Raw genomic sequence first — 14,576 nt, forward strand, 5'->3', positions numbered from 1 at the left:
TCAATGGTTGTCGGTCAGTTGTAAATAAGTTCATTTGTATCACTTTTTTTTAGATCACCCATATAAGTGTATCATATGATATTTATCTTTCTCTCTCTGGCTTACCTCACTTAATATGATAAACTCTAGGTCCATCCATATTGTTGTTGCTGCTGCTTCTGCTAAGTTGCTTCAGTCGTGTCCGACTCTGTGGACCCCAGAGACGGTAGCCCACCAGGTTTCCCTGTCCCTGGGATTCTCCAGGCAAGAACACTGGAGTGGGTTGCCATCTCCTTCTCTAATGCATGAAAGTGAAAAGTGAAAGTGAAGTCGCTCAGTCGCGTCCGACTCCCAGTGACCCCATGGACTGCAGCCCACCAGGCTCCCCCGCCCATGGGATCCTCCAGGCAAGAGTACTGGAGTGGGGCGCCATTGCCTTCTCCAATCATGTTGTTGCAAATGGCTTTTTTTTTTTTTTTTAATGGCTGAGTAATATCAAAGGCAAAGGTTTGTGATGGGCTCTGCCCCAAGAATGTGAGGACTCTGAACAGCGTTGAGGGCTTTATGTGCCACACACTCTCTTTCTCCTCCTGGGTCCCTGGATACCTTCTAACACCATTGGTTTATTCCTACTTTTCTGGTTTTCAGAAAGTCTTGGAATCTTGAGTTTTTCTCAATATTTATACAGATGTTCTAGCAGGAGCACTGAAAACAGGCCCACATTATGGGATGTTATCCTAGGCAGGCCAAACTGAAAGCTTTCTCTCTTGGGTGGTTCAGACCACAAACAGCAGCCATGATGCCCGGACGATCAATTGAACCAGCCAATTCATCAGTAAATGAAGAGGGGAGGGCAACTACCCACTCCTGCCGAGAGCCAGCTGCCTGGCTGCTTGGCTGATGGCAGACTTGGCTGATAGATGACCTTCATCAACCAGTAAGTAATTTGAGATCACCAACAGGACCATAGCATCATTCCAGATACTTTGGAACCTTTTTAAACATGCAGTTTCTATACTCACAGGGCTTAAGGCTGACAGAGTGGAAAAAAACCAAAACAAAACATGGGCTTAGAATTTATTTTACAACTGATAGCACTAAAACTTACATGAATAATTATTTCTCTTCCCCACATACCAAAGCCAAAGGTTTATTTTCTTACCTCTTCTGTTTTATTCTTGTTTAATATTTATCTGATGAATTACAAGATTAAAGAGTTGTATCTTCATTAGAACAGCAAGGAAGAAAAAGGAAGGTAAAGTCCCAAATTTTCTTCCACTGGGTATATACACTGCTTACTATAGTCCAACTCTGCACTATTTGATTGAAGAAATGACATAAACAATCATATGCCAGCACATTCTACAGAACAGAACTACTTTCCATGCAGACCAGCTGTGTGGTCAGGCTGAATATGATCTAGCCCACTCTTTAAATTTTTATGAAATTAGACAAAATAGTATCATTTAATACAAATTTATGATTGAACTCCAGGAGTTGATGATGGACAGGGAGGCCTGCTGTGCTACAGTCCATGGGGTCGCAAAGAGCTGGACATGACTGAGCAACTGAACTGAACTGATGATTAAACATGGGCTTCTAATAATGATATGTTTTAGAATGATGAACCCTGCTAAAGTGTCACTCAGACAAATGTTCTACCTCAGCCTTCCCTCAAATTACAAGAAATTTTATCCTACAAATCTATTTAGATCAATCTACCAAGACAATAGAAATAAAACAAAAAATAAACAAATGGGACCTAATCAAACATATAAGCTTTTGCACAGCAAAGGAAACCACTTTGCTGTGCAAAGTGGAAACCATTTTGTCAAAATGGAAATAAAACATACAGACTGGGAGAAAACATTTGCAAGGGATGCGACCAGTGAGGCCTTAATTTCCAAAATCTATAAACAGCTCATACAACTCAATAATAAAGAAACAAACAACCCAATCAAAAAATGGGCAGAGGATCTAAACAGACATTTCTCCAAAGAATAAATACAGATGGCCAACAGGTGCGTGAAAAGACGCTCAACATCGCTAATAGAAAAATGTAAATCAAAACTATACTGAGGTACTACTACCTTACACAGGTCAAAACGGCCATCGTTAAAAAGTCCACAAGTAACAAATACCAATGAGGCTGTGGAGAAAATGGAACTCTCCAACACTGTTGGTAGGAGTGCAAATTGGTGCAGTCATTATGGAGAACTGTGTGGAGGCTCCTCAAAAAACTAAACAATTGCCGTATGATTTAGCAATCCCACTCCTGGGTGTATATCAGGAGAAAACTATAAAAACAGTTACATGTCCCCAGTGTTCACTGTAGCAGTATTTATAATAGCTAAGACATAGAAGCAACCTAAATGCCTATCAAGAGATGAATGGATAGAGAAGATAACAGATATACACAACGGAATACTACTCAGCCATAAAAAGAAAGAAATAAATGCCATTTGCAGCAACATGATGGACCTAGTGATTATCATACTAAGTGAAATAAGTCAGACAGAGAAAGATAAATATCATAGGATATCACTTATATGTGGAATCTACAATATGACGTAAATGAACTTACCTTGAAACAGAAACAGATGCACAGGTGTAGGGAAAAAGCCTGTGCTTGCCCAGGGTAGGAGTCAGGGAGGGAAGGATTAGAAGTTTGAGACTACCTAATGCAAACTATTATGTCCAGAATGCGTAAGCAACAAGTACAGGGAACTATATTCAACAAGAGAAGTGAAGTCGTTCAGTTGTGTCTGACTCTTTGCGACCCCATGGTCTGTAGTCTACCAGGCTCCTCAGCCCATGGGATTTTCCAGGCAAGAGTTACTGGAGTGGGGTGCCATTTCCTTCTCCAGAGGATCTTCCTGACCCAGAGATCGAACCTGGGTCTCCTGCATTGTAGGCAGACACTTTACCATCTGAGCCACCAGGGAAATCCTGGACTATATTCAACGGCTTATCACAGGGCTATATTCAATGCCCTGTGATAAACCACAATGGAAAAGAATCAGTTCAGTTCAGTTCAGTCACTCAGTCGTGTCTGACTCCTTGAGGCCCCATGAACCGCAGCACGCCAGGCCTCCCTGTCCATCACCATCTCCCGGAGTTCACTCAGACTCACGTCCATCGAGTCCGTGATGCCATCCAGCCATCTCATCCTCTGTCGTCCCCTTCTCCTCCTGCCCCCAACCCCTCCCAGCATCAGAGTCTTTTATAATGAGTCAACTCTTTGCATGAGGTGGCCAAAGTACTGGAGCTTCAAGAATATATATATATATCTCATAATCATTTTTCTATATAGCAGAAATTAGCACAACATTGTAAATCAACTGTATTTCAATAAAATAAATTTTAAAATTATGTCAAAATGGTAAATTTCAAGCAAATGAGCTTTTATGTGACCAAAAACTCTCTCTGAATAAAGCATATATTTTCAGGAATTTGTGCCATTTGCATGTAGATTACACTTGTGTCCTATTTATTCTATCAATCTTGCTCTCCTCATATTTCCCCATATAGTAAACCCACCAAAAAATACACGGAAGAAGTAGAGAGAGCTTTCATCGATTTGAGATGTACATTCCCAAGTGTCTGGGAAGAGTTATTATTTATTGAAAAACCATCGGAAGTCAGTATAGTGACAATACACCACAGGGAAGCTCCCATGGGTTGAATTTTCAGCCATCTCAAAGTCATAGAACATTTCTCTTGAAATAAAAGTATTTTTACATTATTCAGATTCTTTTAAAAGTGTTACACAATCATGCAGACAATTAGGGGGGATTCTGATTAAATTGAATTATGATTTTATAGCAACACGCCAAGTAAATTTTTGGCCATCGTATACCGATGAGTGAAATGTCTTTGCATTTGAACTACTATTTTCATTACCCTTATTTGTGGATAGATTTTTATTTCTAATTAGACACTTTGAAGCGGTTTGAAACTCTTGTGTTATCAGAACATTATCATATGTCAATGTTATCTTCAAGTGCAAATTCCTCTGCTTTTTAAATAGAGTTATCTCCAATGCATACATAACATTGATATTTGTCAGTATGTATTGTACAAAATTCTTTCTCTGAACAACCACTGTGTACTGGAGGAGGAGTTATTAACGATGAAGTCCTGTGACATTCCCAGTTGCCCCACACCCTTATCAGCACTTAGTATTGTTAGTTTTATACATTTTAGGGTTTCTGATGGTTGTGGTACACTGCTTTGGTACATTGATAGTGGGAATATAAATCAGTGCAAACTTTTTGGAAAACTGCTTGGCTGTAAAGATGTAAGTAAATATCATCCAGTCTACTCCCAAAGTATAGACCCAGTAGAAATGTGTATGAAAGACACATTCAAGAATGTATATATCAGTAATATTTATAAAAGCAAAATCTGGAACAACTGAAATATCTATCAATAACAGAATGGAGAAACAGATCAAGGAATATTCACACAGTAAAACATTAATTCATTCAAAAAACTAAGATTCTGGCATTCGGTCCCATCACTTCATGGCAAATAGATGTGGAAACAATGGAAACAGTGACAGACTTTATTTTCTCGGGCTCCAAAATCACTGCAGATGTTCACTGCAAGCATGAAATTTTAAAAGACACTTGCTCCTTGGAAGAAAGGCTATGATCCACCTAGACAGCATATTAAAAAGCAGAGACATTACTTTGCCAACAAAGGTCCATCTAGTCAAAGCTATGGTTTTTCCAGTAGTCATGTATGGATGTGAGAGTTGGACTATAAAGAAAGCTGAGTGCCAAAGAATTGATGCTTTTGAACTGTGGTGTTGAAGAAGACTCTTGAGACTCCCTTGGATTGCAAGATCAAACCAGTCCATCCTAAAGAAAATCAGTCCTGAATATTCACTGGAAAGACTGATGCTCAAGCTGAAATTCCAATACTTTGGCCTCCTGATGCGAAGAACTGACTCATTAGAAAAGACCCTGTTGCTGGGAAAGACTGAAGGCAGGAGGAGAAGGGGACGACAGAGGATGAGGCGGTTGGATGGCATCACTGACTCAATGGACGTGAGTTTGAGCGAGCTCCGGGAGTTGGTGACGGACAGGGAAGTGTGGTGTACTGCAGTCCCTGGGGCAAAGAGTTAGACACGACTGAGTGACTGAACTCAGCCTAACTCAGCTGAGTAGGATTGAATGAACTGCTGATATTCACCACACTGATTCATCTCACAAGTATATAAGAAGCTGGGAATGAAAAGTGCATCCTGTAAAATACCAGTGAAAAGTTCAGTAATGGGTAAAACTAATTCATGGTGCTGAGACAGTGTGATTACCTTAGGGAGGGCCGGTTGTGACTGAAGTACACCTGAGGGGGTTGGGCATTATTCGCCTCTTGTCTGATGTTCTGTTTCTTTACCTGAGTGGTGAGTGCACAGGGTATCCATAGTCATCAAGCTGTGTACTCATAATATGTGTACTTTCTGGTGCCTGTTACAGCTTAACAGTAAATTCAAGAGATCTAATGAATAGCATGGTGATGATAGGCTGTGATACTGTACTATACACTCCAAAGTTGCTAAAAGACCAGGTGTTAAATATTCTTACCACACACAAAAAAGTGATAATTATGTACCTGTTAAAGGACTTAGCTAACACTAAGGTGGTCATCCTAATATGTAAATATATCAAACCAAACTGTCGTACATCTTAAACTTATGCAACGTTATATAGATATTACATTGTACACACAATTTTATCTCAACTTTTAAAGTTTTAATGAATGTTTAAAAAAACCTACAAAATCCTAATTCATTAAGGTTTTGAAGATTGACATGTGGGTGATCAAAGTCTTAGAGTACTGATGTCCAGTGGACTTGGCATATCCCGTAGGCTGGCACGCGTCCTGTTTGATTTGGTGTAGGTTATGCCTGCCCAACTGGGTTGCATCCCCATTAAAGCAGGTATTTGTGGGTTATACATTTTGCCTAATGTGCTTTTAGCTGACTTGGACTCAAGGAAATTAGGCTAATATTCTCAGTGGAGAAAGACTCTTGGAGAAGAGAAAAAAGAGATGGCTCCAATTCTTTCACCCTGTCCATGTTTTGAGGTGCCCTGCAGTATTCTTGCCTTGAGAACCCCATAAACAGTATGAAAAGGCAAAATGATAGGATACCGAAAGAGGAACTCCCCAGGTCATTAGGTGCCCAATATGCTACTGGAGATCAGTGGAGAAATAACTCCAGAAAGAATGAAGGGATGGAGCCAAAGCAAAAACAATACCCAGTTATGGATGTAACTGGTGATAGAAGCAAGATCCGATGCTGTAAAGAGCAATATTGCATAGGAACCTGGAATGTCAGGTCCATGAATCAAGGCAAATTGGAAGTGGTCAAACAAGAGATGGCAAGGGTGAACGTTGACATTCTAGGAATCAGCGAACTAAAATGGACTGGAATGGGTGAATTTAACTCAGATGACCATTATTTCTACTACTGTGGGCAGGGATCCCTCAGAAGAAATGGAGTAGCCATCATGGTCAACAAAAGAGTCCAAAATGCAGTACTTGGATGCAATCTCAAAAACGACAGAATGATCTCTGTTCGTCTCCAAGGCAAACCATTCAATATCACAGTTATCCAAGTCTATGCCCCAACCAGTAACGCTGAAGAAACTGAAGTTGAACGGTTCTATGAAGACCTACAAGACCTTTTAGAACTAACACCCAAAAAAGATGTCCTTTTCATTATAGGGGACTGGAATGCAAAAGTAGGAAGTCAAGAAACACCTAGAGTAACAGGCAAATTTGGCCTTGGAATGTGGAATGAAGCAGGGCAAAGACTAATAGAGTTTTGACAAGAAAATGCACTGGTCATAGCAAACACCCTCTTCCAACAACACAAGAGAAGACTCTACACATGGACATCACCAGATGGTCAACACTGAAATCAGATTGATTATATTCTTTGCAGCCAAAGATGGAGAAGCTCTATACAGTTAACAAAAACAAGACCAGGAGCTGACTGTGGCTCAGATCATGAACTCCTTATTACCAAATTCAGACTGAAATTGAAGAAAGTAGGGAAAACCGCTAGACCATTCAGGTATGACCTAAATCAAACCCTTTATGATTATACAGTGGAAGTGAGAAATAGATTGAAGGGCCTAGATCTGATATATAGAGTGCCTGATGAACTATGGACGGAGGTTCATGACATTGTACAGGAGACAGGGATCAAGACCATCCTCATGGAAAAGCAATGCAAAAAATCAAAATGGCTGTCTGGGGAGGCCTTACAAATAGCTGTGAAAAGAAGAGAGGTGAAAAGCAAAGGAGAAAAGGAAAGATAAAAGCATCTGAATGCAGAGTTTCAAAGAATAGCAAGAAGAGATAAGAAAGCCTTCTTCAGTGATCAATGCAAAGAAATAGAGGAAAACAACAGAATGGTAAAGACTAGAGATCTCTTCAAGAAAATTAGAGATACCAAGGGAACATTTCATGCAAAGATGGGCTCAATAAAGGACAGAAATGGTCTGGACCTAACAGAAGCAGAAGATATTAAGAAGAGGTGGCAAGAATTCACGGAAGAACTGTACAAAAAAGATCTTCACGACCCAGATAATCATGATGATGTGATCACTAATCTAGAGCCAGACATCTTGGAAAGTGAAGTCAAGTGGGCCTTAGGAAGCATCACTATGAACAAAGCTAGTGGAGGTGATGAAATTCCAGTTGAGCTGTTTCAAATCCTGAAAGATGATGCTGTGAAAGTGCTGCACTCAATATGCCATGAAGTTTGGAAAACTCAGCAGTGGCCACAGGACTGAAAAGGTCAGTTTTCATTCCAATTCAAAAGAAAGGCAGTGCAAAAGAATGCTCAAACTAGCACACAATTGCACTCATCTCACACACTAGTAAATTAATGCTCAAAATTCTCCAAGCCAGGCTTCAGCAATACGTGAATTGTGAACTCTCTGACGTTCAAGCTGGTTTTAGAAAAGGCAGAGGAACCAGAGATCAAATTGCCATCATCTGCTGGATCATGGAAAAAGCAAGAGAGTTCCAAAAAACATCTATTTCTGCTTTATTGACTATGCCAAAGCCTTTGACTGTGTGGATCACAATAAACTGTGGAAAATTCTGAAAGAGATGGGAATACCAGACCACCTAACCTGCCTCTTGAGAAATCTGTATGCAGGTCAGGAAGCAACAGTTAGAACTGGACATGGAACAACAGACTGGTTCCAAATAGGAAAAGGAGTACGTCAAGGCTGTATATTGTCACCCTGCTTATTTAACTTATATGCAGAGTACATCTTGAGAAACGCTGGACTGGAAGAAACACAAGCAGGAATCAAGATTGCCAGGAGAAATATCAAACACCTCAGATATGCAGATGACACCACCCTTATGGCAGAAAGTGAAGAGGAGCTACAAAGCCTCTTGATGAAAGTGAAAGAGGAGAGTGAAAAAGTTGGCTTAAAGCTCAACATTCAGAAAACAAAGATCATGGCATCCAGTCCCATCACTTCATGGGAAATAGATGGAGAAACAGTGGAAACAGTGTCAGATTTAATTTCTTTGGGTTCCAAAATCACTGCAGGTGGTGATTGCAGTCATGAAATTAAAAGACACTTACTCCTTGGAAGACAACTTATGACCAACCTAGATAGTATATTCAAAAGCAGAGACATTACTTTGCCGACTAATGTGTGTCTAGTCAAGGCTATGGTTTTTCCTGTGATCATGTATGGATGTGAGAGTTGGACTGTGAAGAAGGCTGAGCACTGAAGAATTGATGCATTTGAACTGTGGTGTTGGAGAAGACTCTTGAGAGTCCCTTGGACTGCAAGGAGATCCAACCAGTCCATTCTGAAGGAGATCAACCCTGGGATTTCTTTGGAAGGAATGATGCTAAAGCTGAAGCTCTAGTACTTTGGCCACCTCATGAGAAGAGTTGACTCATTGGAAAAGACTCTGATGCTGGGAGGGATTGGGGGCAGGAGGAGAAGGGGACGACCCAGGATGAGATGGCTGGATGACATCACGGACTCGATGGATGTGAGTCTGAGTGAACTCTGGGAGATGGTGATGAACAGGGAGGCCTGGCGTGCTGCGATTCATGGGGTCGCAAGGAGTTGGAAACGACTGAGCGACTGAACTGAACTGAACTGAGGAAAATAATGGAATGAAGTGGAATGCCTTCATAGCTCTGAAGCACAAGAAGTTCTCGAAATGTTTTCTCAAAAAGTATATACGCAAACAGTGGCAAGACTGTCTCACTATCCATACTCATCTTGTATATGAAGAGTATCAGGCACAAGGACTTGTTTTTAAAACTCTAAACAGTTGTGCCCATGACGATTTCAACTCAGAACTGCCACGGTAAGGCTTTAAGGTAGTGCTCCCTCTCCCCACCAGAAGTGCTGATGGGAAACTAGCCCTGATGTGACGTTAGTTTGCAGCCCCTCGGTCCAGCACACTTACTGGGTCTCCACGCAAGCCCTTTGCTCCACGGTCTCCAGAAATTCCTCTCTCTCCCGGTATCCCCTAAAGTCAACACAAAGGAGAAGAAGGACAAGAATTTTAAGTGACGTTGATAAAAACAAGGAGCTTATCTTCTCCCCGATTTAAATTATCAAGTGTTTTCTTACCAAAGTTATTTTGTAAAGCAGAATAACAACCAATAGTTTCAGGCACCATGTGAGTAATTTAACAGTGGCCACAATTATTCGCCACAGTGGTAAATTCTGTGTTCCAAACAGATTCATTATCTTGTCCATTATTTTGTAACTACTGTGTGCATCAGGTATTGGTTTTATCCTTCTTTTGATGAGGTGACTGAGATTCAGAGAGATTATCCATATTTGACTCCCTACCCCTGAGTTTGGTCGTGGCTCATTCTGGTCAACAGAATAAGATTTAGTTGTAAGATCTACAGTGTCGCCGTGAGAGTTCCAAGCCTAGGCCCCAAGGGGCCTCGAGAGAGCTTGTGTGTTTCTATTTGCTCCCTTGAGCTTCAGCCACGGCCATAAAAGGCCGGGCAGCTCTCTACTCCCAGAAGGATAATAAGAGACAAGTGAAACAAAGCCCCCAGCCAACCTACAGACACATGACCCAAGGTCAGCCACATACTGCCTAGATCAGCTGAACTTCCCAGACACATCAGAAATTAATATTTCTTGTTGCGTGCAGCTGAGGTCTTCTGGTTATCCTAAAACACTTTCATGATCCTACCTGACAGCTATACCTGGTGTAACTGTCTTACTGTTTAGTCACACCTTGAATTTCCAGTACCGTTTCTACGTTGTCCCTTTATTGAATGCCTACCTGGGCTCCTTCATTGCCTTTCTCTCCTTTTGCTCCAGGAAGACCACTGTCACCCTAAAACACAGAGAACAATAAACGCAAATTCTCATTTTCTTAATGAAAACTAGCTCAGAGGGTTTTCATGATACAAAAAGAAGGCTCTACCTGTTCTCCATTTAAGCCATCAATTCCACTTTCCCCAACTTCTCCCTGAAAAGACAGATGTGATCAGAAAACAGAGTACTGCATTTACAGGAAAGAAGCCAGACACCAAATAAAAAGTCAGATTTTGTGTTCTATATACACGGTCTTTGCTAGGCTGGCCCTGGGTCACATTGAACATTACTGAGTCATAGAAATTGTCAACTAAAAACAAACATTGTTTGCAACAAAAGGCATTAGTAAACAAAATGAAATGATTAGCAATAAAAAGGAAGGTCAACAAAGCCTCATTTGTACAATCTACTGGTCAATCGCCTCAAAAATAATTCTAGGTAACAGATGGGCAGATAAATGATGTTTGGCACCATACCTCCTGTCCATTTAGTCCCCTGGTTCCCTGGAAATAGAAAGGACAGCAGGTGTTAGTGTGGGAAAAGGAACTAACACTGGGAAGCCTTCACAGTGCTTCGTGCAACCCTTACCTTAGGGCCTTTGACACCATAGCATCCTTTAGTACCTTGTTCCCCCACAGGTCCACCGGCTCCTCTTTCTCCCTAAGGAAGAACACAGACTCAGACGAGCTTTCCTATTGTCATCTGGAATCTGTCCTGGAAATCTGACAACCTTCGTGTTGGATAAAAAAAAGCGCAACTGCTCATGGGTTTATAACCCAGAATTCATGCTTATCAAAACTGACAGTGGAAGCAAATCAGAGCTCCTCTGATGACAACCCTCTGTGTTGGATCCCACCTGGATACTCTCCAGAGTGCGGTAGTATCTAAGTAAAACAGACATACAGCAACTGGCAGCTGAAATGCATTCTCAAGATTTCAGAAGACATTCTGGGAATAGACAGTGAAGAATTGACGAGACATCGGAGCATGATGCTCTAGGTATGACCTAAGCAAGGGGCAGATTTCTTGACCAAATTCCTTCCCTTTCTCTCTTTCTATCTTTAACCTAAAACCACTCCTGTGATCCTTGTCTTGGTAATCCCACCAGCCGGTGCAGTCTTGAGAGCTGAAACAAAGATGTCATCCTCAGCCACTCTCTCCTCAAGTGGTCACCAAGGTACATCCATTCAACCTCCTTAACATATCTATTCACGCTGCCCTAAATTTTGTCCTGTACCTGCTGCTGCAAGACTTCTACCTGTAATCCCTACCTTGCCATCCTCCATGATGTTGCCTGAGCACGCTTTCTAAACCCATGCCCTAGCCATTTTTAATCCTGTGCTTGAACATCATGGAGACAGTGGAAACAGTGACAGACTTTATTTCTGGGGACTCCAAAATCACTGCAGATGGTGACTGCAGCCCTGGAATTAAAAGACGCTTGCTCCTTGGAAGAAAAGCTATGACCAACCTAGACAGCATATTAAAAAGTAGAGATGTTACTTTGCCAACAAACGTCCATCTAGTCAAGGCTATGGTTTTTCTAGTTGTCATGTATGGATGTGAGAGTTGGACTATAAAGAAAGCTGAGTGACAAAAAATTGATGCTTTTGAACTGTGATGTTGGAGAAGACTCTTGAGACTCCCTTGGACAGCAAGGAGATCCAACCAGTCCATCCTAAAGGAAATCAGTCCTGAATATTCACTGGAAGGACTGATGTTGAAGCTGAAATTCCCTGCTTTGGCCACCTGATGTGAAGAACTGACTTATTTGAAAAGACCCTGATGCTGGTAAAGATTGAAGGCGGGAGGAGAAGGGGACTACAGAGGATGAGATGGTTGGATGGCATCACTGACTCAATGGACATGGGTTTGGGTAGACTCTGGGAGTTGGTGACGGATAGGGAAGCCTGGTGTGCTGCAGTCCATGGGGTTGCAGAGTTGGACACGACTGAGCGACTGAACTAACCAACTAAACATCATTAAGTGATGCCCATCAACTAGAAGACACCTCCAAGTCTTTCTCAGAGTACTCGAGACTCCCAGAACTCCGGGTCTCACAACTTAATCTCCTCTCACTGTGTCCTGGATTCTGGCCATGTTGACCATATGTCATTCTGCAAACACACAATTCTGTGACTCAGTTGCACACCCTTGATCACACTGTTCTCCCTGTGGTAGAATATTCTTCCCCCCTTAGCCTGGAGAAAGCTCTATCTGTCCTCAGATGCCACCCAAGCATTACCCCCTACCTGCAGCCTTCCTCCCAGGCTGTCACCGGAGGCGGTCCAGCATTTGCACTTCCCCACCCTATCACATTGCACCTCATATACCTCGAGCAGAGTTCTCGTGTGTAACAACTAGACCTACTGCTTCTCATTTGTCTTTCCACCAGTCTGGAATTTACCTGAGATAGAAGCAATCTTTTTTTTTCCTTTATTTTTATTTCTGTGGTCTAGCACTGTGCCTGGCACATGGAGAGATACCTTAAGATGTACCTGTTAAATGAATGATGAGTGTATTTATGATGAGGTCTTTGATAAACAATGTGATAAACTGTGAGATGCTTAATATCCACTTATTAAATGGATGGATGGAAGGAAGGAGGGAAAGAAGGAAGGAAAGTAAATGGATGAATAGATACAAGAAAGGGCAAGGTCCTAGATAAACAGTGTGGCGAGTGGGTTTACTCGTGCAGAGTGGAAGGGGGAAATGGCAGTGATTTGACTCTCCTAGTGAAAAAGAGAAGTTTTTCACTGAGTTGATTATACAGTGTTGGTGGATAGTCCAAGAGGGGACAGTAGGTTAATAAAACACTGGTGACCTGGAAAAACCTCAGACTTTGCGAATGAATCCTTAGAACTTGACTTTTCTCGCTTCCTTCTGAATTGATACAAATGCTTTCATAGTGTAGATATGTTCTTAGGAATAAATGGAGCTGGTTACACCTTGACTTACAGCGGTGCCCTCCTCTCCCAGGTAGCCTTCACTGCCTTTAAAACCTGGAAGTCCCTGGGAATAAGGAAAGGAAGAATACATTAGCACTCCATAGACCAAAACTCAGTTAATCAAGCAAGAATTCTTCAACTTCACAGTTTTACTTTATGTAGAATAGTATGAGTTTGCAAAATACAGCGCCCACCTCCGAACCTAAGCTGCATTTACACGCATAAAAATAAATGGAATTTTGAGACAAGTATCCAGATAACTCAAGGGTGGGTGTGTGAGAAACATATTTTCCATAGCTCTCTCTGGGGTTTAGAGCTGGGGTTTATAGAGCTGGAGTTTTTTTCCCTAGACAAACATTCAATGAATACAGCTATATTTGCCCCAGGCTAGAATTCTCCCCTTTTCATTAAAAATTCTTTTTGAGGACATGTAAAATAGACCACACATATTTCTTTCCATTTTTCCTGATACCTGTTTAAAACAATTCTACCATTCTCTGTACATGAAATCAAAGCATTCAGGAAATAATTAGTGCAAAAACTTTCTTCAGAGAGACAGCCATGGTGATTTGGAAGTTACAGTGCTATCCATAAATTATCCAAAAAAAAAAAACAAACACATGTGTAAATGAGTAGTACTGAAATTGTTAAACACATCTATAGTATGTTTATGCATATTTGAACATTTCTTCAAAGCCCAAATCATATTTTCACATAAGGGTACATTAACTTCTTTGGGTTAGGAAATACATGAATCTGTTGCTAGTTAACTGTTTTTAGACTTGGTCTGTTTTTACTTATATATTTCTGGCAGTATTTTGGTCTGGGTAGAGCTGAATGAAACATCTTGGCATCTCTTGCTGTGACTGGGTGATCTGATCTAGCTTTTCAGCAGACTACACAACTTATTCCCTATCTGATTTAAATGACTCTGCAGCCATTAAAAAATGGAAATTAAAATGACTCCTTATTTAGGAGGCTTTCATTATTCAACATAAGAGATCCCAGTTGGTTTTTCTGCATCTTGTCATCACTGCCAGGACACTGGATAATCAACAATCTAGGCAGTTTCTCTCTCTCTCTCTCTCTTTTTTTCCTTTTGGCTATTCCGCCTGGCACGTAGGTCGAAACTACACTCCCTTAGTGGAAGCATGGACTCATAACCACTGGACTGCCAGGGACGTCCCATCAGCAGTGTTTCTCTTGATGCTTGTATAAAAAGGTTTTTTTAAAAAAGACTCCAATTTAGAAAACCAAGAGGCCTATGTAACTTGACATAGAAGCAGTGTGATAAACGGTT

The 14,576-nt window shown here is 41.2% G+C and overlaps 1 protein-coding gene across 2 annotated transcripts in view; it reads right to left on the bottom strand.

Moving 5' to 3' along the window:
* COL6A6 (collagen type VI alpha 6 chain) overlaps positions 1-14,576 on the bottom strand; it is a 124,415-nt gene that overhangs the window by 72,193 nt on the left and 37,646 nt on the right. For both annotated transcript variants that reach the window (XM_069568296.1, XM_069568290.1), the window contains exons 13-18: positions 13,287-13,340; positions 10,917-10,988; positions 10,805-10,831; positions 10,438-10,482; positions 10,294-10,347; positions 9,451-9,513 (exon numbers count right to left, since the gene is read on the bottom strand). In XM_069568296.1, the coding sequence (XP_069424397.1) occupies positions 9,451-9,513; positions 10,294-10,347; positions 10,438-10,482; positions 10,805-10,831; positions 10,917-10,988; positions 13,287-13,340 (315 nt within the window). The remainder of the gene's footprint in view (positions 1-9,450; positions 9,514-10,293; positions 10,348-10,437; positions 10,483-10,804; positions 10,832-10,916; positions 10,989-13,286; positions 13,341-14,576) is intronic.

Source organism: Ovis canadensis, chromosome 1 (assembly GCF_042477335.2).
Source record: "Ovis canadensis isolate MfBH-ARS-UI-01 breed Bighorn chromosome 1, ARS-UI_OviCan_v2, whole genome shotgun sequence".
Lineage (NCBI taxonomy): Eukaryota > Metazoa > Chordata > Mammalia > Artiodactyla > Bovidae > Ovis > Ovis canadensis.